This window comes from Schistocerca piceifrons, chromosome X (genome assembly GCF_021461385.2).
Source record: "Schistocerca piceifrons isolate TAMUIC-IGC-003096 chromosome X, iqSchPice1.1, whole genome shotgun sequence".
Classification (NCBI taxonomy): Eukaryota; Metazoa; Arthropoda; class Insecta; order Orthoptera; family Acrididae; genus Schistocerca; species Schistocerca piceifrons.
The window spans coordinates 750,582,453-750,604,808 of record NC_060149.1 but is presented as its reverse complement, the minus strand read 5'-3'; the positions used below and the strand labels follow the sequence as shown (position 1 = coordinate 750,604,808).

General features: G+C 44.2%; 1 protein-coding gene across 1 annotated transcript in view; it reads left to right on the top strand.

The window, feature by feature from the left end:
- Positions 1–22,356, top strand: part of LOC124722691 — a 321,460-nt gene that overhangs the window by 248,922 nt on the left and 50,182 nt on the right. The window contains exons 17-18 of the mRNA XM_047247831.1: positions 4,486–4,699; positions 21,783–21,961. Of these exons, the coding sequence (XP_047103787.1) occupies positions 4,486–4,699; positions 21,783–21,961 (393 nt within the window). The remainder of the gene's footprint in view (positions 1–4,485; positions 4,700–21,782; positions 21,962–22,356) is intronic.

The window sequence follows — 22,356 nt, the reverse complement described above, 5'->3', positions numbered from 1 at the left end:
CAGTAGATCTGATATATGACATCACTGTTTTCACAGGGAGCCCTGCCTCTGAAGTAATAGGAAAATCATGTGATAGCACTGGAGTAGGATATCATGGTTTGGTATACTTGACACTTCTTGCACGTGGATATTAAACAGGGATATGACTCATATGGCAAGGGGTTTGTTAGCGGATGTGACAAATGGATGGATAAGGGTATTGCGTAGATTGATTGAACGGCAGGAAACCTCTCTGGGAGAGGCACAAAATATTGTGGGAAGGATGTTGCTCATTTCTGGGCACAATTATAGATAATCAAAGCTCTGGTGAAGGATATAATTCAGTTGTTCCAGTCCGAGGTAATACTGAGTGATGAGACTTGTGCTTCTCTGCATCTGGTTTCTGAGGGCGAAATCTATATGTAGACTTTGTTGGGGGGGGGGGGGGGGCACAGCGTTTGTCCGTGAATACCATAGTCTGGTGACCTTCAGCATCAGAGTAAGGAAATTTCTGGTTGGCTATTAACAAGTGGTCAGACAGTATGGGTGGGATATTTTGGTGTGGAATGGATGACAGCAATCAAATTGCAGATATAATGGGCTAATGGGCTTGATAAAGCCATAAGTATTGATGGATCCCTCAGAGCAGTGGAGGTCAGTCTCTAAGAAGGAGGCACATTTGGCTGAGGAGGGCCAAATGAAGCAAAAAGGAGAGGTATTGAGGCTATGAAAGAATGAGGATAGGTGTCTTGGTCTTGTGTTCTGAGCATAAAGATGTCATCAATGAACCTGAACCATGCACACACCCTCACTGACGAGTCAAAACATTATGACCACTGCCTATATTGTGAGATTGAATGGCACCTGTTAGTGTTGCAGACAAGTGATTCAGTGAGGCACACGAGAGGTGGATGGGAAATCACTCTAATGACAACATGGACGCCAAATAAGAAAATCCTCTGACATTAGTGACTTTCACAAAAGGCAGATTGTTATGGCCCATCACCTGGAAATGAGCATCTTAGAAATGACAAACGTGTTGAATTTTTATAGGCTGCTGATGTGAGCGTCTATGGAAAGTGGTGGAAATATTGAAAGCGTGAGTAAGCCACAAGGTGTTTGGATGTCTACACTTCATCAAAGAATGTATAGATTGGAGGCTTGCCTCATCTCCCCCCCCCCCCCTCCCCCCCCCTCCCTCCATGTGAAACAGGATAGGCGGTGATGTATGCCAGAACTCACAACAGAGTACGATGAGGATGCAGGCACAAGTGTTGCAGCAGACTACCCCTACAGCCATCTTTAACGCAACCGCTGCTAGCGCTCCTTATGGTGCAATTCGGCACTGGCAATTTACGTGAGACACAACTTGATGTATTTCCCTACAAACTTGTAAAGTCCATTTTGAAACATGCTGTATAAAACTGTCTGTTGGCAGGTGTGATGACCTATGCCATGATGTAATCAGCTGTGCTTTTAAGGTGTTTAAGACAAATTTCAAACAGTTCCTAACTTAGAAATGCACAGACCTGTTGTGATATTAATTAATTAAAGCTCACACCTCCAGCCACGTGGAGTGGTTAAATTCTGACTTCTTTTTTAGCCAAGTACTCTTTGGTCACAGTCAAGTGGAAACTGACTGCCATGTCATCTATGGTCCAATCCGTGTTTAATTGTTCTGCTGGCCATGAAGTCACTTGTATTAGGTCCATCAACAAATACAGCAATATTGATCAATGGATAAAACTAATGTTTATCTGAGCTGTAGTGTATGTGGGGGTCTATCCGTATGAACTGGTGTCTGCATGCTCTCGGCCATCATCATCTGGCAAAGCAGTGTAGTGTTCCCAAGATGCTAGTTCCTTATCCACTTCCGATGCCAAAAACTGCCACAAGAAATGAGCCACATGTAAAAATTCTTCCATGAAAATGGCTACAATCATTGGCAGATTTTGCAGGCAAGCCATTCCAGAGGAAATGTGCAGATAAAACACTCCTAAAGAACAATGTTATAAGCTTGTGATTTTCTTCATTTTGTGTTTAGTGAGCAGGAAAATTAGCTGGCTGTCAAAGCGGAACAACATTACAGTAAATGAACTGAAGACGCATGTGAAGGTTGATACAGGATTCAGATCGCCGCCGTAAATAACATAATTTGTGAGTTTGGCCACTATCATGTCTGGTCAAAGAAGAAGGGCGCATGTGAAGCAATGTTAAACAGAACAAGAGATGTGTTTACACCTATATTATCCTGAGAAATCATGCATGGCAGAACATGCTCAAGAATATAGATACCAAATTTCTTTCATCAATACTTTTATAATTTGAAGGTTAAGTAATGTCTGGGATAACGTAATAATAGAAAACATCAACAACAAAGATGGTGGTGGGCACCATTGTAGTGTGTGGGATCCAGCAGTTGTAGGGTTCAAGTGAGTATGGAACGTAAATATTATTTAATTTTCCAATAGACTGAACACCAGTGATGCCACAAGCGGCAGAAAAGCTAAATAACGATGATGTTGCTGTCTGACAATGGACAGGGAATACCTGACCAAAAGGTTGTGGGAGTTTATGCACCTGACATTGCTTTAAGTCCAAGAAGATTTTGTTACTTGTCAATTTCATTTATCTGTGTCTGTCTCTACTAGTATCCAGCAGTTAACTGCTCTGAAGAACACTGCAGTACGTTGGTCGAAATGTTGGCAATGTAGCTTCTTTAGTGAGTTATAATATGCAACCTAATACCCAAAATTATTTTACTCAGAATACATCACTATTGTTTGTGGAAATGGGTAAGTTCAACAATTGCTTTGAATGTTTCATTCCTTGTTGATGACTTAAATTCAAAAGATATTTCCGTAAATTATTGTGTATGGTTATTCTTCCTTGGAAAAAATGATACCTTATCTCTCGTTTCTCCTAAGTCCAACATATTGATATAGTTATTTAGTTCTTGTCCCAAGAAATTGAAGATGGATAAACATAAAGTAAAATGTAATTGATATCCAACGTCGGTTTTGTCCCAATATAAAAATATGCTACCCGTACATTCAGTCTGTACCTGATGACAGGTGCTATTCACCAAATTCTCTCTCTCTCTCTCTCTCTCTCTCTCTCTCTCTCTCTCTCTCTCTCTCTTGCTCTCTCTGATTAAAACTGTGGGCCAGACCGGGACTCAGGACTAGGACCTTTGCCTTTCACAGGCAAGTGCTCTGCCAACTGAGCTATCCAAGCACAACTCATAACTGCCCTCATAAATTTATTTCTGCCAGTACCTCAGCTCCTATTTCCAAACTTAACAGAAGTTATCCTGCATACCTTGTGGGACTAGCACTCCTGGAAGAAAGGATATTGCGGAGGCGTATCTTAGCCACAGAAGGGATTCTTTCTCAGATGTATTTTCACTCTACAGTGAAGTGTGTGCTGATTTGAAACTTCCTGGCAGATTAAAACTGTATGCTGGACCAGGACTCCAATCGGCACACACTCCTCTGCAGAGTGGAAACAGTCCCCCAAGATGTGGCCAAGCCATGTCTCTGCAATATCCTTTCTTCCAGGAGAGGTATGCAGGAGAACTACAGTTAATTTTGGAAGATAGAGATGAGGTACTGGTGGAAGTAAAGGTGTGAGTTAGGGTCATGGGTCATCAGTCAATAGAGCACTTGCCCATGAAAGGCAAAGGTCCCAGGTTTGAATCCCAATCCGGAACTCAGTTTTAATCTTTCAGTCTGCCAGGAAGTTTCCAATCAATGCACACATTGCTGCTCAATGCCTCTTGTGGTTGGTGACTGGTGATCTCTTCTCATACACACATTGTAGTCCATCCCATATTTTCCAGTTGTTCTACATCAAAATTAAGTGACTACAACTTCCATTATTACTTCTCTGCAAAAAATTATCTATTTTGTTGATCAAAATTCTGTAATAAATAGTATGTTACATATCAGTATTATGAAAAGGGAAGTTGCTACCCACCATATAGCAGAGATACTGAGTCGTAAATAGGCACAACAAAAAGACTGTCACAAATAATGCTTTCGGCCAGTAAGGCCTTCATCAAAAATAGACCACTCTTCCGCTTTAGTGAACGTCCTTTGCAGGTGTACTGAATGAACTAAAATACGAGGTTCATCTTATTGATTTTTCTCCTTGGAGTTCCATTTTGTATTTTTCAACAAACTAGGTTGAAATTATGTAATAGTTACACTAATTTGATGTAATGAATTTCAGTGCGAGAGTTCTGTCCTGTTATTTGTCCAGCACACAGGTGTAATATACTATAAAATTTTAAATTTATTGTACATTCTAATGAAATGCAGTAGTTCTTGTAATTGAACATGTGTTTTCAGTTTCAGAAGACATAGTACCCATTTTCAATTGTGATTGTGTCAGCTTCATTACCATTCTTTCTATTGAAGAGTCTGAACCATTTATTCTGTAGTGCGAGAAAAAGTTTTAAAAACTGTTTATGAGAACTGAATGGCACACATGTTTTCACTTTAGGTTCTGATGAATGAATGGCTAAGCAAGTCTCCAGATCCTCCTGCAGTACCACCTTTACCTTCACCACCAGTACCAAGTGACTGCCCAAGGTCCTCAGCTGGTTTAGAACCTGGAATAAATCGGCTGGTACAAGGGCCAGCTTCAGCAAAAAAGAGGTGGCTTCGTCAAGCTATAAGTGAAGAATGCGATTCTCCAAGTCCCAACAGTCGACCAGGTAAACATGTTGGTAGATATTGTAGTCACTTCCATTTTACTTCCAATTACCTATAAATACTTGATGCTATAATTTATAATAATACAATGCTATATTTATATTTGTTTTTAACACCATGTGACTCTTTGTTTTCATGTTTTATGATCTTTCAACATCAAAATTAGTTAAACCTGATAATGATTGCAACTCAGTGACAAAAATAGTGCGTGTTTGTATGAAAACTACCAAATAAATGTGCTCAGTTATTTTCAGTAACTTTACTGGAAAGAGTGAAACATGATGGAAATTACTAGAAACTGTACCCTCCTGAGCAAACTGTGTGCACTATTTCAGAATTTGACAAACAGATGATCATACACCAAAACCACCACCAAGAGACACTAGGCATATTTGGGAGGACAGTAGTTCGAATCTCCATCCAACATTCCAGATTTAGATTTTCCATGAATTCCCAAAAATTCTTAAGCAGTTGCAGGATGGTTGCTTTGAAAGGGCATAGCTGATTTCCTTCCCCTACAAGAGCCTGTGCTCCTCCTTTAATGGCCTTGTCATCAATGGGCAGTTGATCTGTAATCATCCTTTATCTCAAGCTCCCTACACTGGTGGATCCTTTCGCTATAATCCATGCATCAGATGACTGTCTTAAAACCCAGAGAGGCGTTAACAGCCCCATACAGGATTTGTGATTCATGCCCTCGTAAGAGCTGTAACACTGGTTACGCAAATCTCCCATTTTATGTTCATAAAGCAGCAAAGCATCTTTTGGTAGTGTACCAATTCCTCGATGAAATTGTGTAGTGTGTCAAGATTTTATATCCATATACAACCCAGGGGCGCCCGCAGGTTTTTGTCTCGGTAGGGGCAAAAAATTTTCACCGTAGGCAGATGGATATATGTGTGTGTGTGTGTGTGTGTGTGTGTGTGTGTGTGTGTGAGAGAGAGAGAGAGAGAGTGTATACCTGTCCTTGTTTCCCTCTAAGGTAAGCCTTTCCGCTCCCAGGATTGGAATGACTCCTTACCCTCTCCCTTAAAACCCACATCCTTTCGTCTTTCCCTCTCCTTCCCTCTTTCCTGATGAAGCAACCGTGTGGTGCAAAAGCTTGAATTTTGTGTGTGTGTGTTTGTGTGTCTATCAACATACCAATGCTTTCATTTGGTAAGTTACATCATCTTTGTTTTTAGATATATTTTCCCACGTGGAATGTTTCCCTTTTTTCTTACCATTAATAATTGTTTAAGCACTTAAAAACACTGCTCATGCAGTGAACGCAGTTGGATTTAAATTAACAGTCCGGAAAAAAAAAAACGGTTCACTACACTCAACTGTGTAAACCTGGTCAAATTCACTTACAATATTGTGAAAGCTTCTTTTATGCACTTAACAATAGTGTTCTGCAGCTGCATAGCGTACTAACTAAGAATGATTCTTTCATGTGATGTAGCTCTATTTTGGAATAGGCCTACGCATTCTAATATGCTTACTGAATTACTGTTGTTCCCCGAAGAGCATTTGTCGTTTCATGGTAAGCCAGATGTTTTCCCCTTATATGCAATTTAGAAATACTGATGCACTTTTAGTACCATGCCAGAGTTATGAACATAAAAAACTTAACTTTATAACTATAGTAAAACTTGTTTTTACATTATCAGACTTTACATTTTGCCGCCATTTTCGTTTGGTCTTGTCCTAAGCTTTTTCTCTCTGAACTACTTGTTTTCCTGCTATTAAAAATCGACATTTGGAAGTAATTGAAGAATATCTTGTCATCCTTCCCTTCAAACAACGTTTAGAAAGCTCCATCCTCCCCTGTTCTTAAATTAATTGGACGATGATTCCAAATTATTCGTTTTCTCCTTCACCTTTTCATTATTCAATACTATAACAATACTTAGATTTTACTGTCTATTCATTTCAAACAAAACTGTACGTTTAAAAACAGTGAATGATTTACGTAACACATTTAAATGAAATCAATGTGTTTGATGATGAAATTACATTGCCTTTAATCTGCTGACTCATGCAGTGGCGACGGTCAATTGACCTGGCAGAAAATATCCGCTGTGAGTGCAACCGGCCTTAAAGACCTAGTCAGAAAGAGCACGGCCTGGCGGTCTGACCTGTGGCCTCGAACAGCAACGGCAACGGCCAGGTCACATCATTGTTGTATATAGGTGTCAGTCACACAGAGCGTGACTCTGGCCGGCTCGCCGCACCGGCTGACGTCGAGTTTCAACACAGACAGATTCGCAGCAGCATGGAGCGGCTGTTTGCATTTGCTGGCGCATTTGACAGCAACGGCGCGAGGCAGATCTTTGATACCACACCACATGTGCAGGCTGCTATGTGATAAGGTTATGTCCGTTTCCATGGTGTGACAGCTGACGCAGCAGCAACCGCTTTTGCCTGTGCGGCGTTCCTTGCCCCAGTCATCCGCCATGCCTGACCCGCACAGGCAGACTGCGGCGTTGTGTGTGACGAGGCCTTCAAGACACTGAAAATCAGTTTTTATCTTTCCTGTATGTTTGGAAACTGGCACATCCGGGATATATTATAGGAACGAAGCCTAAAAACACAGGTGGCCCTTGTGACTCCTAAGGGATTGAGACCACTCATTTCTAAGTCATTATCAAACTATCACAAACAAGCCATCATTGTCTCATTAATCATCAGTCACTTATTAGTTACCATCTCTCTGCAATATGGCGTATCGATCAAATGCCTGGGTGATTAATGGCGTACCCTCGCTTGCAATACTGAAGTAAATGGCAACTGGCAAATGTTTCAAACTTGTCCCATTTTGGCGACTCCACATGGTCATAGAGTGGAGACAAATAAAACTGGAAACGCATTTCCGAATAAAATTTGGCACCTCTGCAAAGTTTAGATTCGTGTCCTATGCTGTATTCTTACAGGCAGACGCCCTAGTGTCAGCCACATCGGTTTTAGATGAATTTGCTGTTTCTCACACATTTGCTGTTAAGGTGTCTCATTTTAAGAGTTAATGTTGTGGGAATATTCTGAATTGCTCTCATAAATGCACATTTTTAGGCACAGTGCCATGTCAGATTGTTAAATAGGTAAAAATAAATTATTTTCTCTTTTTAAGTAAGAATAAATCGTTCATTTTCGCCTGCCTTAATACATTTTCTTGCTATTTACACTTTTCTCTGTTAGTCCTCTGAAAAGTGAAAAAAAAAGTTACTTTCTATTTTGTAAAGTAAAAACTAAACGTACACAATAATTTCCCAACCCATAACAGATTCATGTCTTAACAAATTTTGTGAACTTTGGTTGTAAGGATGATGTGACTTTTACTGTTACAAACATATTAATGTAGTTTGAAATACTGTTGTAAATTTAATATTAAGAACAATAGAAGCCATACGATTGTAGAAATCGGTTCTGTTATTAATAATGTGCAAAACTTGACTACTCACATACCTGCATTACTTAAACAGAAATTGAATTCGTCTCGGGTCCTTCCCATAACTATCTACCACTTTTTCGATAAAGGACTCCTCCTCTGATTTTATCTTATCACGATGAACTGACACCATACACAAACAACCGAGTCCATTATCTGCCATGGTAGTTCTTAGCCACGTTTTCACGCGCCTGAGAGTGCTGCAAACAAACATGACGTAGGCCTATGCTAATTCATACAGCGTAACCTTCTTCAATTACTCTATTGTGATAATATTTCAAATAAGATTGAAAAATAATTAGAAGAAATGTTTCATCTGACTTAAGAAATTGTTTCAATGTCTTTCTAATTAAGTAACTACAATCAGAAAAATGTTGCTGTGGTAATTAAGTACCTGAACGATCTTTCCACAGAGCAGGCGGTTGCCGGTAAGCTAAGGGCTATCTTCAAGGCTGAAGCTATGGCGAGCAAGAATTTGGCTTTGTCCAGTAGATCAGTCAGACTTAATTCATCAATATCTCCTTCAGTTACTTTATCGCGTTTCCAAGTACTGATCCATGTCCGTGCTTCTTCAGTGAAGTTATCTAAAAGATCGCCATAAAATATTTTGATATTTTCAATTATCCTTTTCATATCTAGGTCGCTTTGGGATTTCATTACCTTTGGGTGCAAGCAGAAAATCTCAAAAGATGCCTTGTTTTCTTCTGAAAACTGTTCTTGCAAGGACTGGACTAGGGAATCCAAATATGGGATAAAGAGAGATTTTCTGTAGTACTCAGCTACAGAAACTGATGGATGATTTGAACAATGTATTTGTTGTGCAACAACTTGCGGTTGTCGAATGCCAGTGACATCTATTCCAAGTGCACTATAGTTGCTTTCAGCACTTTTCATTATCATTTCAAATTCGGCTTTGCATTTTCTCTGTCATCCAATAACACTTTTACAATTCCTCGAATGTGTTCTGAAACTTCTAACAAGTTAATGTTTACTTATTGTAGGGTATTGGTGACAGGTTCTAGTTTGGCTGAATATTTTGCTATAACTTTTAATGTAACAATAAATGTTGGAGAAGTAAGTGTGCAGTAAAGTTGCCAGGCTTTCTGCCTAATTTCATGATCTCTTTATTTATGTAAAATTGCTAATGCTTCAACAATTTCTAAAAACTTATCATTAAATTTCCTTATAGACTTAAGCTTCTCAGACCAGCGTGTCTCACACAGTTTTTGAAGGTTCCCAACTTGGACTTTCCTTTGCATGCTCCCCTGGAAAAAAGAAATTCCTTCTTTGATAGTACCAATGGCATTTCTAACCTCTGGTAAGGCGTTCAAATCATTCACAACTAAATTAAGTCTATGGCTAGCACAATGATAGAAGCGAGCCTTGGGATATTTCTCAGCAATTATCTTCTGTACTCCGCCAATTTTACCGGCCATCGTCCCCCCTGCGGGTTCGGGGGTAAGAATAGGCCCGCGGTATTCCTGCCTGTCGTAAGAGGCGACTAAAAGGAGTCTCAAACGTTTCGGCCTTCTGTGATGGTCCCCTCTTGGGTTTGACCTATTTTTTTCCAAATTTCCGTTGTTAGTGCGTGCCATTTGGGGAAGGACACCTTACGTGGTGTTTTTCTATTGGTCCATCTTGCTCCACCATCTTGCATGTTACCTATTGTCGTGTGGGGGGGGGACTGCGCCCAACATCTTCTGGGTTGTCTCCTTCTCGCCTTCTGCGCACTCTTCTTCTTAGCGCCCAGGACAACTGTGGACCCTTTCAACACCTAAAATCCAGCACGGTAGCCAGTCCGTTGTGGTGGGGTCGTCATGTACCCTCTTGGTGGTAGCCCCCTGACCACGCAGGGATCGCACTACAGATGCCAGAGCTGTTTCCTCCCCATGCATGCCAAGGAGTATGTGCCCATCTTGTCTGGGGCACGGGGACTCCGGGCAACGGGATATCGGCCAGGTACCCGTTGCTTTGGCTGGGTGGCGCCCTTGGGGAGGGCCCTCGTTCGGAGTAGGTGGCATCTGGGCGGATGTGGCGCAATGAAGCGCAATAAATCACACCAAGCTGGTGGTCGCACAGCCACCAGCGTCTCTAAGCGAGGTAGAGTCGACTTCGATGCTGCGCAATATGACCCTAAGACGTTCCCCTCGTTGGCTGCGCCATGGGAGGGACGCCGATCTAGTGCCAAGCGGGAGCCTTACGTACCGCAATACCTTGTCTGCAGCAGGACTGATGGTGACTCCTTTCTTCCGACGAAGCCTATGTTTTTTGTGGAACACCTGGAGGATAAGTTTGGGGAAGTGGCAGGGTTGTCAAAAATGAGGAATGGGTCCATCCTCCTCAAGACGTCCTCCCCAGCCCAGTCACGAGCGTTGCTCTTGTGTGATAAGCTGGGTGACGTCCCTGTTACCGTCACTCCCCACAGTAGCTTAAATATGGTCCAGGGGATTATTTACCATCGTGACCTCTTGTTGCAATCCGATGACGAGCTGAGAGCCGACTTGGAACGACGTGGTGTGCATTTTGTCCGTCGTGTCCATCGAGGACCCAAGACAAACAGGGTGGCCACCGGTGCCTTTATCTTGGCCTTCGAGGGTGATGTCTTGCCCGAGAAGGTCAAGGTGATGGTTTACCGTTGCGACGTCAAGCCATACGTGCCTCCCCCGATGCGGTGCTTCCAGTGCTGGAAGTTTGGGCATATGTCCTCCCGTTGCCCATCCAGCACTACATGTCGAGATTGCGGACGCCCCTCTCATCCTGATTCTCCATGTGCGCCTCCGCCTGTATGTGTCAACTGTGGGGAGCACCACTCTCCATGCTCGCCGGATTGCCCCGTTCTTCATAAGGAGCGGAAGATAATGGAATTTAAGACCCTGGACCGGCTTACTTATCGAGAGGCTAAACAGAAATATGAAAGGTTGTATCCTGCTTCCCTTCGAACATCTTATGCTGCAGCCACGTTATCGTCGCCCACGCGAGCGACGGTTGTCGCTTCATCTGTGCCGCCTTCAGTGGGCCCTCGGGGCCATGTATCTCTGTCTGCCCCCCTCGTGCCTGGGGGCAAGCCTTCCTCTGTTGCCCCCTTAGCAGTTGGGGGCAAACCCTCTTCTGTCGCTCCCCCCACACTTACTTCGGGAGTGACATCTGCTCCACAACCGGGAGGCTCGATCCCTCCCCCCCCTCCTCCGCCGGCGTTGCCTCCGCCGGTTCCTCTCTCGCGGAAGGGGTCCCTCGGGGTTCTCCCTTCCTCCGTTTCTTCTCCTTCCCAGCCAGATGTCAGCCAGTGGCTGAAGGTTCCGCCACCTGCTGGTCGTAGGGCTTCTGCGTCGTCGTCAGCCTCCGACGCTCCTTCAGAGAAGCTCTCCCAGCCCTCTCACCCTAAGGGCCGACGTGAGAAGAAGGAACGGCATGTGTCCAAGAAGAAGGACGTTCCGGCGGTTTCAGCACCGCCTGCTGTACATAGTCCTGGCTCCGGGGATGAGGTGGAGATCCTCGCCTCTGCCGCGGATCTCGCCCTCACGGAACCCTTGGGGGCCTCTCCTATGGACTCAGCTGCCTCTCACCCGGTGGCGGCAGTTGGCTCTGAGGCGCTGTCTGCCTCTTAGTCGCATTCACGCCCTCCCAGTCCCTTGTTTTCTGCATTGCTCTGCAGGAAACTTGGTTTCCGACACTGCGGACCCCCGCCCTTCGTGGTTATCGGGGATACTATAAGAACCGCGCTGCCTGTCAACGAGCGTCTGGTGGGGTTTGTCTTTTTGTTCACCACTCTGTTTGTAGCTCGCCAGTACCCCTTCAGACGCCTTTAGAGGCAGTCGCTGTCAGGGTTGAGCTCTCGCCGGCTATTACTGTTTGCTCTGTTTACATTCCTCCGGATGGGGAGCTCCCCCGACATGTCTTGGCTGCACTGCTGGCTCAACTCCCGCCACCTTTGCTGCTTCTGGGCAATTTCAATGCCCACAACCCTCTATGGGGTGGGACTGTCTCCGATGACCGTGGTCGGGCCGTGGAGCATGTGTTGGCTCAGCTCGACCTTAGCCTCTTGAATACCGGTGCTCCCACGCATTTCAGTGTTGCCCAGGGCTCGTTCTCGGCCATCGATCTCTCTATTTGCAGCCCTGGACTTGTCCCATCCCTCCACTGGAGAGTGCATCCTGACCTGTGTGGTAGTGACCATTTTCCCATCTATTTGTCACTGACCCAGTGCCATTCTTCTGGGCGCCTGCCCCGCTGGGCTCTCCACAGGGCAGACTGGCCGGGTTTTACTTCTGCGGCAACCATTGAGTCTCCCCCACAGGGTGACATTGACGAGGTGGTCCGTGTTTTAACCACGTCCATCATTTCAGCGGCCGAGGCTTCCATCCCCCGTTCTTCTGGCCTCCCTCGGAGGAAGGCTGTCCCCTGGTGGTCGCTGGAGATTGCTGAGGCTATTCGCGCCCGTAGGCGGGCTCTTCAGCGTCATAGGCGGCACCCGTCTCTGGAGACCCTCATCGCCTTTAAGAGGCTCCGTGCCTTCGCCCGTCGTCTTATTGCACGGCGTAAGCAGGAGTGCTGGGAGAGGTATGTCTCATCCTTGGGCTCCCATGTCTCCCCCTCACTCGTGTGGTCCCGGATCCGGCGGATTTATGGATACAAGACCCCTATGCGTGTCCCTGGGCTCTCCTTGGACGGCGCTGTCTGCACGGACGCTGCCGCCATTGCTGAACGGCTTGCCGCGCACTTTGCTCAGAGCTCTGCGACTGCATCTTATCCCCCCGCCTTTCGCTCTCTCAAGGAGCGAGCCGAGCGGACGCCGTTCTCATTCCACACGCGTCGTTCTGAAACATACAATGCTCCTTTCAGCGAGAGGGAATTCCTCGCTGCCCTCGCCGATTGCCCTGATACAGCACCAGGCCCAGACTGCATCCACGCGCAGATGCTGAAGCATCTCTCCAGGGACAGCCAGAGACACATTCTCGCGATCTTTAATCGCATTTGGAGCGAAGGCGTGTTCCCGTCGCAATGGCGAGAGGGTGTTATTGTCCCCATCTTGAAGCCCGGTGCGGACCCACTGGCGGTGGACAGCTATCGTCCCATTACCCTCACCAACGTTTTGTGCAAATTGCTCGAACGTATGGTGGGGCGGCGTTTGTGTTGGGTCCTTGAGTCGCGCGGTCTCCTCGCTCCATCCCAGGGTGGCTTCCGTCGGGGCCGGTCTGCAGTGGACAATTTGGTGCGGCTGGAATCTGCTGTCCGTACGGCCTTTGCCCGACGTCAGCATCTCGTTGCTGTATTTTTCGATCTGCGGAAAGCGTATGACACAACATGGAGGCATCACATCCTCGCCACGTTGCATGAGTGGGGTCTTCGTGGTCAGCTCCCGGCTTTTCTTCAGAGCTTTTTATTGCGCCGCTCTTTCCGGGTGCAAGTCGGTGCCACCTCTAGTTCATCTTATATACAGGAAAATGGGGTCCCGCAGGGCTCAGTGTTGAGCGTCTCCTTATTTCTGGTGGCCATTAATGGTCTGGCTGCAGCAGTGGGGTCGTCGGTGTCTCCTTCTTTGTATGCTGACGACTTCTGCATCTCATTTAGCTCCATGACTACGGGAGTCGCCGACCGCAGGCTGCAAGTCGCCATTCGCAATGCAGCATCCTGGGCTCTGACTCACGGTTTTCAGTTCTCTGCACCCAAGACTCGAGTTATGCACTTCTGCAGGCGTCGGACGGTCCACCCTCATCCTGAACTTTACCTCGACGGCCACCTGCTTGAAGTGGTGGACACTTGCCGCTTCTTGGGACTCGTGTTTGATGCCCGGCTCACATGTGTTCCTCATGTTACTCAGCTGAAGCAAAAATGCTGGCAGCACCTCAACGCCCTCCGCTGCCTTAGCCACACGTCTTGGGGTGCAGATCGCTGCATGCTGCTGCGGTTGTACAGGGCCCTTGTGCAGTCCCGGCTTGATTATGGGAGCCTGGCCTATGGGTCTGCGTCCCCCTCAGTGTTGAAGTTGTTAGACCCCATACACCACTGTGGGGTTCGGCTTGCAACTGGCGCTTTTCGCACCAGCCCCGTGGATAGTCTACTGGTGGAGGCCGGGGTTCCCCCGCTGCAGATTCGCCGCCATCGTCTGCTCGCCGACTATGCTGTCCACGTTCATTGCTCGCCAGACCATCCCAATCGTCGCCTGCTTTTCCCTGCTATGGTCCTCCATCTGCCCGAACGGCGACCTAGGTCTGGGCTTTCCGTAGCTGTCCATGTCCAGTCCCTGCTGTCAGAACTGGGGTCATTCCCTCTTCTGCCTCCCTTCCGGGTCCGTACACCTACGCCTCCCTGGTGTTTGTCCCGGCCGTCCGTCCGTCTGGATTTGGCACAGGGACCTAAGGACTCGGTTCCGCCTGTGGCCCTCCGTCGCCGTTTTCTTGCGCTCCTCGCCTCATTTCCGGGCTGTGAGCCTGTCTACACTGATGGTTCCCTGGTTGATGGTCGCACTGCCTACTCTTTTGCTCACGATGCCCATGTTGAACGGCGCTCCTTGCCAGCTGGCTGTAGTGTTTTTACTGCAGAGCTGGTGGCCATCTTGCGCGCTCTTGAGCATATGCGTTCCTGCTCAGGTGCGTCCATCGTCATCTGCAGTGACTCCCTGAGCAGCCTCCAGGCCATCGACCGCTGCTATCCCTCTTCTCCTCTGGTGTCCTCTATTCGGGAGTCTGTTTCCACCATTACCCACTCTGGTCGTTCGGTGGTTTTTGTTTGGATGCCAGGTCACGTTGGCATCCCGGGGAACGAACGTGTTGACAGGCTGGCCAAAGGGGCGATCGACGCCCCAGCTTTGGAGATCGGCCTTACGGCTCACGACCAGCAGCTGGTGTTGCGCCGTAAGGTGCTTGGGATGTGGGCTGCTGAGTGGCGTGGCATGACAGCCCCGAATAAACTGCGGGCTGTCAAGGCGACGACCGCTGTGTGGCGTTCCTCCCTGCGGGCTTCTCGCAGGGACTCGGTGGTCCTGTGTCGGCTGCGCATCGGCCATACGTACCTGACGCACGGCCATCTGTTGCGTCAGGAGGATCCCCCCCTGTGTCGGTGTGGGTCCCGGCTGACGGTCGGCCACATTTTGCTGGAGTGTCCTCGACTGTGCACACTCCGGCAATCTTTTAATCTCCCGGGCACTTTGGCTTTGGTTTTATTCGACGATGCCTCCATGGCTGATGACGTTTTAAATTTTATCCGTGGTAGTCCGTTTTATGGTTCGATTTAGGGAGGTCCTGCACCTTTCCCTTTCTGTGTCTTTTGTCCTTGTGTCTGTTGCTGTTCTGGTGTGCCGTGAGATGGTTGACTCTTTCCCTTTTTTGTTCTCGTGGTCAGTCAACCAGTCTCCGGCCATCTCCCTTTCTTCTGTTTCTTTCTGTCTGGTGTTCCTCTGTCCTGTTCTTGTCTGTAGTGTTTGTTGCTGCATTTGTGTTCTTTTAGCGCCTGGGGGGACGTCTCCTCCCCCTTTGGTTTTTACCTGCTCCGTCTATTTTCGGCTCGCCTGATTTTGGAATGGGGGACTGATGACCTTCGCTGTTTAGTCCCCCTTAAACATCCCAACAACCACCACCACCACCGGCCATCGTACTGCACCTGTCATAGCCTTGTCCTACCATTTGATCTAGATTTAAAACCCAAGCAGATAAAGTAGATATTATTGTGTTGGAGGTATGTTTTGCATCTAACCTTGCTAATGGTGTAAATCCAAGGAAGTCTTCTCTGACAACATTAGTTGCAAGGTCAAAATAATGTGCAGAAAGAGAAAGTTGTTCTGTGCCTGCAATATCCATTGTTTCGTCTGCCAAAACTGAAAATGATTTGCTGTTTTGAATGGTATTAATCAAATCATTTCTTAGTACTTCGGCGCATACATCAATTAAATCATTTTGGGTTCTATGAGAAGCATAGGTAGCATTTTTAGGTGCACCCTCAAAATGTTTCCGCAATGTTTCATCACCTGATGTACTCTAAATTGTAACAAATCATCAAATACAGCATTTGAATTTGTTTTTCCTCTTAAAGGTAAGTCATGTAATGCATTCGGGAGGACGACGGTTCAATCCCGTCTCCGGCCATCCTGATTTAGGTTTTCCGTGATTTCCCTAACTCGCTTCAGGCAAATGCCGGGATGGTTCCTTTGAAAGGGCACGGCCGATTTCCTTCCCCATCCTTCCCTCACCCGAGCTTGCGCTCCGTCTCTAATGATCTCGTTGTTGCCGGGACGTTAAACACTAATCTCCTCCTCCTCATGTAATGCACAAAACAATACATAAGAAACAATTTATTTTAACTTTGCACTATTAGTTTGTACTAATTTCGCAAGATTCTCATTGGCGAGTTCTTCCACACTTTTAGTTTTGTTTGTCACAACACTAATGAAATTATTTGGCTTTTCTATTGCATCTTTATGCCACTCGGAATTCATATGCATTTTTGCACATTCATGGAACTTTTTGAAATTTGTGAATGGGTGGCTTCTGAATGCACCATGATGACTACATGCGTTATGCATGGGCGGAAAGGCACACAAAACGTGCAGAGGGCACCTTTAACTGCTTTAGAATAGACCAGCCACGGATATAATGACAGCCAGTCTGGTCGAAATGTTCTTTTTGTGCTGTCTATGTCATTCTTAAAATTATAACTTTTTTCAGGTTGCCATGGATTCAATAAAATCTTATACTTTAGGCAGTTGTCAATATCCTTTTTTTCAATGTAATTTCCGACATCGGGAATACTGACCAGGATACTACTACCCTTTTCATCAACGCACTTGAAACCAGCAGAGGTACTGGCTTCGTCTACTTTCTCCATCAGCACAATTACTAGAATTTTTAATAGTGATGGTTGTGTTTGACTCACCCTTTTCCTGTGATATCTTATCATAAACAGTATCTTCTTCGACACCTCCACTTTCATTTGTAGTTTTGATTCGCTTATGAGGTACAAAAAACTTACGTATATCGGTCATTTTGCCACTGTATACACTGCGCTTTTACATCCACAACGCACAAACGTCTATGCAAACCACAATCGTGCACCACTGTCCACTTAAAACTCACAATGAATTTACACAACCCTTAACGCGATGTGATGCCGAGCCGAACTGAGCGTTGTCTAAAGAACAGAAGCTGAAATCGTATCACAGTGGTGGGAGGGAGGGCAGGGTTTCGGTTCAACAATGAAACAGTGCGGTGTCCATTAGACCGCAAGCCAGCGACTTTGAGTTTCGAGTGATCATTTGGAGCGGTTTCTTGCGATGGATGTGGAAATATTTATGCGATATGTTCCTATTAGAACATAGCAAGACTCATCTAGAATGTTCCAGAAATGAAGGCAGCTCACACCACACCCTGCTAGATCACGTTCATTGACAGTAGTTCCAATGACGAATATTGCCTACTTCTATAGACAAGTAGCGATATTAGTGGCCACACAGTACCCTCGAACACTTCTTCAGCAAACAAAATGGAACATAATACAATACGCTAATTGAAATTAGCGTCTGACAATTGTTAACCATTATTTGAAATTTGAAAGAATAAAATTTTGCCGAGTGTGTTTTGTTGTGCAACTGTATTGTGTTGCCAGTTGAAGTTTATGAAGAGGTTTGTACCTACTGAGGTGGGAACAGAGAAGGTGACATTTTAGTACCCTATAAGTCAACATTTTCGAGATGAAACTCTCACCATGGGTACCATTCTTAATGGGACCACGTACACATGTAGTAGTTTGTCGATTGGCAGATTCGCTTTATTTTATTATAGCTTATTAGTAATGCCCAGAGTTTGTTAACATGTAAACGGTCTTTCCTTATCAGATATGCATTGTTTACAGTTACTAAAATCTCGAATATTCCAGCTATAGATATCTATCTTTAATTTTGTATTTTTCGTCATATAGATACTGTATCGTAGATTATTTTTCAAGGAAGATTTTTTTTTTACATTTGTGTTTAACATCCCTTTATGACACAAATGATTCTTTTAATATGTAAAGAACGAACAATGGGCCTGCCTTCAGGAAAAATGCTTAAATGTTACTCAAGAATGCATTTGTAAAAGTTGACAATAAACTGCTGGTTAATCTGATTATTCCCATTGTTGCCTCACTTGCTGTTGTTAATTTCTACCACATGTGGGTGTAGAAATAAAAATAAAGATACTTCGTAGGCAATAGCTGTAAGGCGGATATATACAATTTTGCACATCTTCAACAAACGAGATTTCTTAAAGAAAAACACACAATTTTTAAATTTATCATCAATTTTTAATTTTAGTTCGATTCTCCTTTAAAGTTTTTCATTGCCCTAGTTCATCCTGTAATTCTGTTTACATATGTTTTATATCATATTTACGTCATTTTATCAATATTTTCCAGTTATTTTAGTGATAATTTTACAGGTATTTTAAATCATACGTAACTGAGCCCTAAAGTTACAGGTATTTTTTATATTCGTAAACTAAATGAATTCTCACTTGGGTCAACTGCCCCCCCCCCCCCCCCCCTCCCCTGCGGGTGCCCCTGATACAACCTTAAAAAATAAAGATGTGGTTGGAGGACAAATACAAGACAGCAGAAGCACATGTGACTAAGGGAAAATTAAAGAAAGCTTTGTAGGAATGGGAAGCAGCTGTCTCAATATCACATCATTGTGGATTTTGTCCAAATCTGTTATATATGCAGGGCTTGGACAGAAATGAAAGTGACAGAAGTGGGAGCTCCAGGTGGCCAAACATTTAGAAAAAGTATAATTTTTGGCATGGGCAAGGTGAGGCATGAGCCATTTATTTTAGCATAGTTTCCAGACAGCGGCTGGTGCAGTGGAAAGAGAGTGAGTACAGCTGCAAATAAACTGAAATTGTGCTCATTATACACTACTGATTAATATTTTCATAAAAGGCAGGAAAAAGAAAGACAAAGGAAAATGCAGGATTGCAAATAAATTCCAGGAATGTATTGTAAATCATACACAAGAGCTTAGTGTATGAGTTCATGATGTACAAGTGTTGGGGTGTTATTCATCGTAAAAACAAGGGAATCGGTAATTTTCTCATTGTCTTCGCACTTTATAAACACCACATTTTTACAATTACCTGGTTGTTTTAAAATTTGAATGGAAAAACAAACTTGGTTTACATTCATGAAAGGTTCTCTCATTCCACAGCTTGGCAGCAAAGCATGTGTAGCACATCATTTTGCCAAATATTGGTGAGGATAACTGGTGAAGTACAGTGTGGAATGTATTTTGATGCAGTTTTCTTCGTCAGGGTGCAATCTCGCTTTTGCTCTCTGTGGGATGAGAGCAGTTTTGAAGCTGTTTGATCCAGTTCTTTACCTGGTGATAAAAATAGATGCCACAGGGTTCCACTAGTGGAGTGCATTTGAGGTGAATCACTTTAATACTGCACAAAGGCAATCCTTCATCTTGAAAAATCTCATACTATAATTGTGGCTTTGTTTGTGCTCCCCACAAGTCAGTTAACAAGCACAAAGGGCTTAATCATTTCAGTCAACATTTTTTTTATCTAAGGCTGTTACAAGTTCTTCAGATTTTGATGAAGTAAAGAAAATAGTTCTGTATTTTGTGGTGTACTCATCAATCATGTTTTGAATCTTGAGTCCGAAAGAGCTGGTACTCTTTTGTATGTGTATCTAGATTGTTGGCAACAACGATTTTCCAGAATGGGTTATAGGATAGGCCAGTGTATACAAGTGGGTTACTTTATTCGTATCCTGTCATTTCACAAGAACTACTTTTGCCCATCTGTGGTCCATTGTTTGGTTATAAATTGATTGGTACTGGCATCCAGGAAGGAAAATGTATGAATATAAATATCTTACTATAACTGCCATTAAAAACAGTATTTCGATTGCCCATGGCCCTTGCATTATTGTTCTGCATTCTGTCTGCTGTGCCAACTGCTGCCTATAACCAGTACGGCCACAAATATCTTATGCCCATGCCAAAAATGCTATTTTTTTCCAAACGCTTGCTCATCTGGAGCTCGGACTTCTGTCACTTTCATTTCTTGTGAAGCCATGCATACACCACAAATTCAGGTGAAATCACTGATGAAGAGTAGGTGCGGCTACTTTGTCGGCTTGCAAGCCAGTACTAAGCAATGGTGGGAAAGCTGAAAGGAATATATAGAATCGCAATACAAGGGAAATGAACTCAAAAGACAATATTGTAGAAAGGGAGGAGGAAGTAAATGAACAGTATATAAGCTCTGACCAATCGTGCAGAATGAGACAGAATGTTGCAGGGAGGCCATTACTTGTTTGTGGATGGCAAGCACAGACGTGCATGGTTTACTGTGTGTATTGTGCACAATACAACAGTGGTTCCCTTGCGGTGATCAAATGCGAATTGTTCAGATGATCTTGACAACAAGTATGCTTGCCCTTACATTCCCATGCAGTACAACATCGGGCCACTTTTGCATCCGAATGCCCGAGAAATATGGATATTGCACGATTCAACCAGCCATTCAAATGGAGACCCACAGTGAGGCTGCTTACAGACACTGTCAGATACTGATAATGCTGTCTCACATGAGTATGCAGCATCTCTATGTCCTTTACAGTGATCACTCCACATCTGACACTATTCAAACTCCTTATGTACCTTTCCAGACCTGGTAACAACTCTAAACACATGAACAACACTAATGCCCTCTGGAAGCCATTCTACTGCCACAAAGAATTGCAGCTCTAATAATTTACGTTATAGCTGATGGAATGTTAATGTTTTAGTTAAGTCCCCATTTAATTGGGTTCAGCTTTCACCCACATCCTACCATATCTTGTGCAGCATTGGGGGATGCGATGTATGCATAATCGAACACAGGCATGTTTTGCTGATGATGTAAGATGACATCGAACACACTAGAATGCTGCAAGGTGGATAGTTCAAACAGGGCCTGTACCTTGGTCTCCAATTTCTCCTGACCTGTCTTCCATATTTTTCTGTCTGGGCTTATCTCAGAAGTAAGGAATGCAGCACTCCCATTGATAAAGTTAAAGAACTGGAGCAACAAATTGTTTGGTATTGTCAAGTTGTGAGGTGATCTGCTGGATGTTGGACAGAATTGGTACCTCACTGCAGAGACTAGTGCATACTGCAACCAGATGTGAGGATGACAGAGGGAACATCTCTTTTGACAGGTACATGTGTACAATAAATTTTACCATTTAAAGTGCTGCACCAGTATTTTATTTTACTTTAAGGTAGGCCTCGGGTGAAGTTTGAACCCAATTATATGAGGATTCGACTGAAAAGTTTTTTAATTTCAAATACATTTATACTAATCTGGACAGTGTTTCAGTGTGAAGTCTTTGATGGTTCGTTATCACACATTCAAAAGCATTTCGCAAATGGTTCATTTGAGGACCCATGTTTATTGGAACATTTTTCCTTGTAGTGTTGTACTACATTTACCCATATAAGTTTTCACTACCAATTAAGATGTAGCCTGTATACAACACATGGACATACCTGGTGCCTCTTCTCAGCTTTGGTCTTAAACCTACCCCACTTGTTAACTGCATCAGATATTCACTGGAAACAGCAGATTATATGTTGAAAATAAATGGGTGTATAGTACAAAAGATAACAAATGTTGGTCTAAAGTGAGAACATGCTTTTACAGACTCACCACCTTCTCAAGATTATGTAACACCGCTGAAGAAACGCCGTTTGGCTAGAACATCTGTATCATCAGAACGTTCTTTTACACCACCCACTACTCCAACGATGTTAGCAGAGCACCATACAGCTGATGCAACGAAAGGTGTTTCACAGTATGATGCAAACTGTGACAATTTCAGGGTAAGTATTTCAATGAATATTTTGATGTACTGAACGCACAAACAAAGTTGACACTCGGCGCTGTGGCTGATGGGAGCGACCATAAAGGCATTTCCCATCAGCCACCGCACCGAGTGTCAACTTAGTTTGTGTGATTAATATAATAATCCTTAGTAATCATTTGTTACTATTTAACCTTTATTTATTTTTCTCCCATCAGTATATTGTGTTGTGGTTTAGAATACTCAAATGGAGATTGGTTATAAATTAGTACATCAACAGTTAAAGGTTCCAGTCAGTGAGTGGATGTAATGCCTCAAATTATCTTCAGAATTCTAGCCATGAATCTTTTCTTACATTTAGTCTGATTTATCTCATTTCTTTGCTTACTTTTCTTAAAGAAAACTGTAATACTA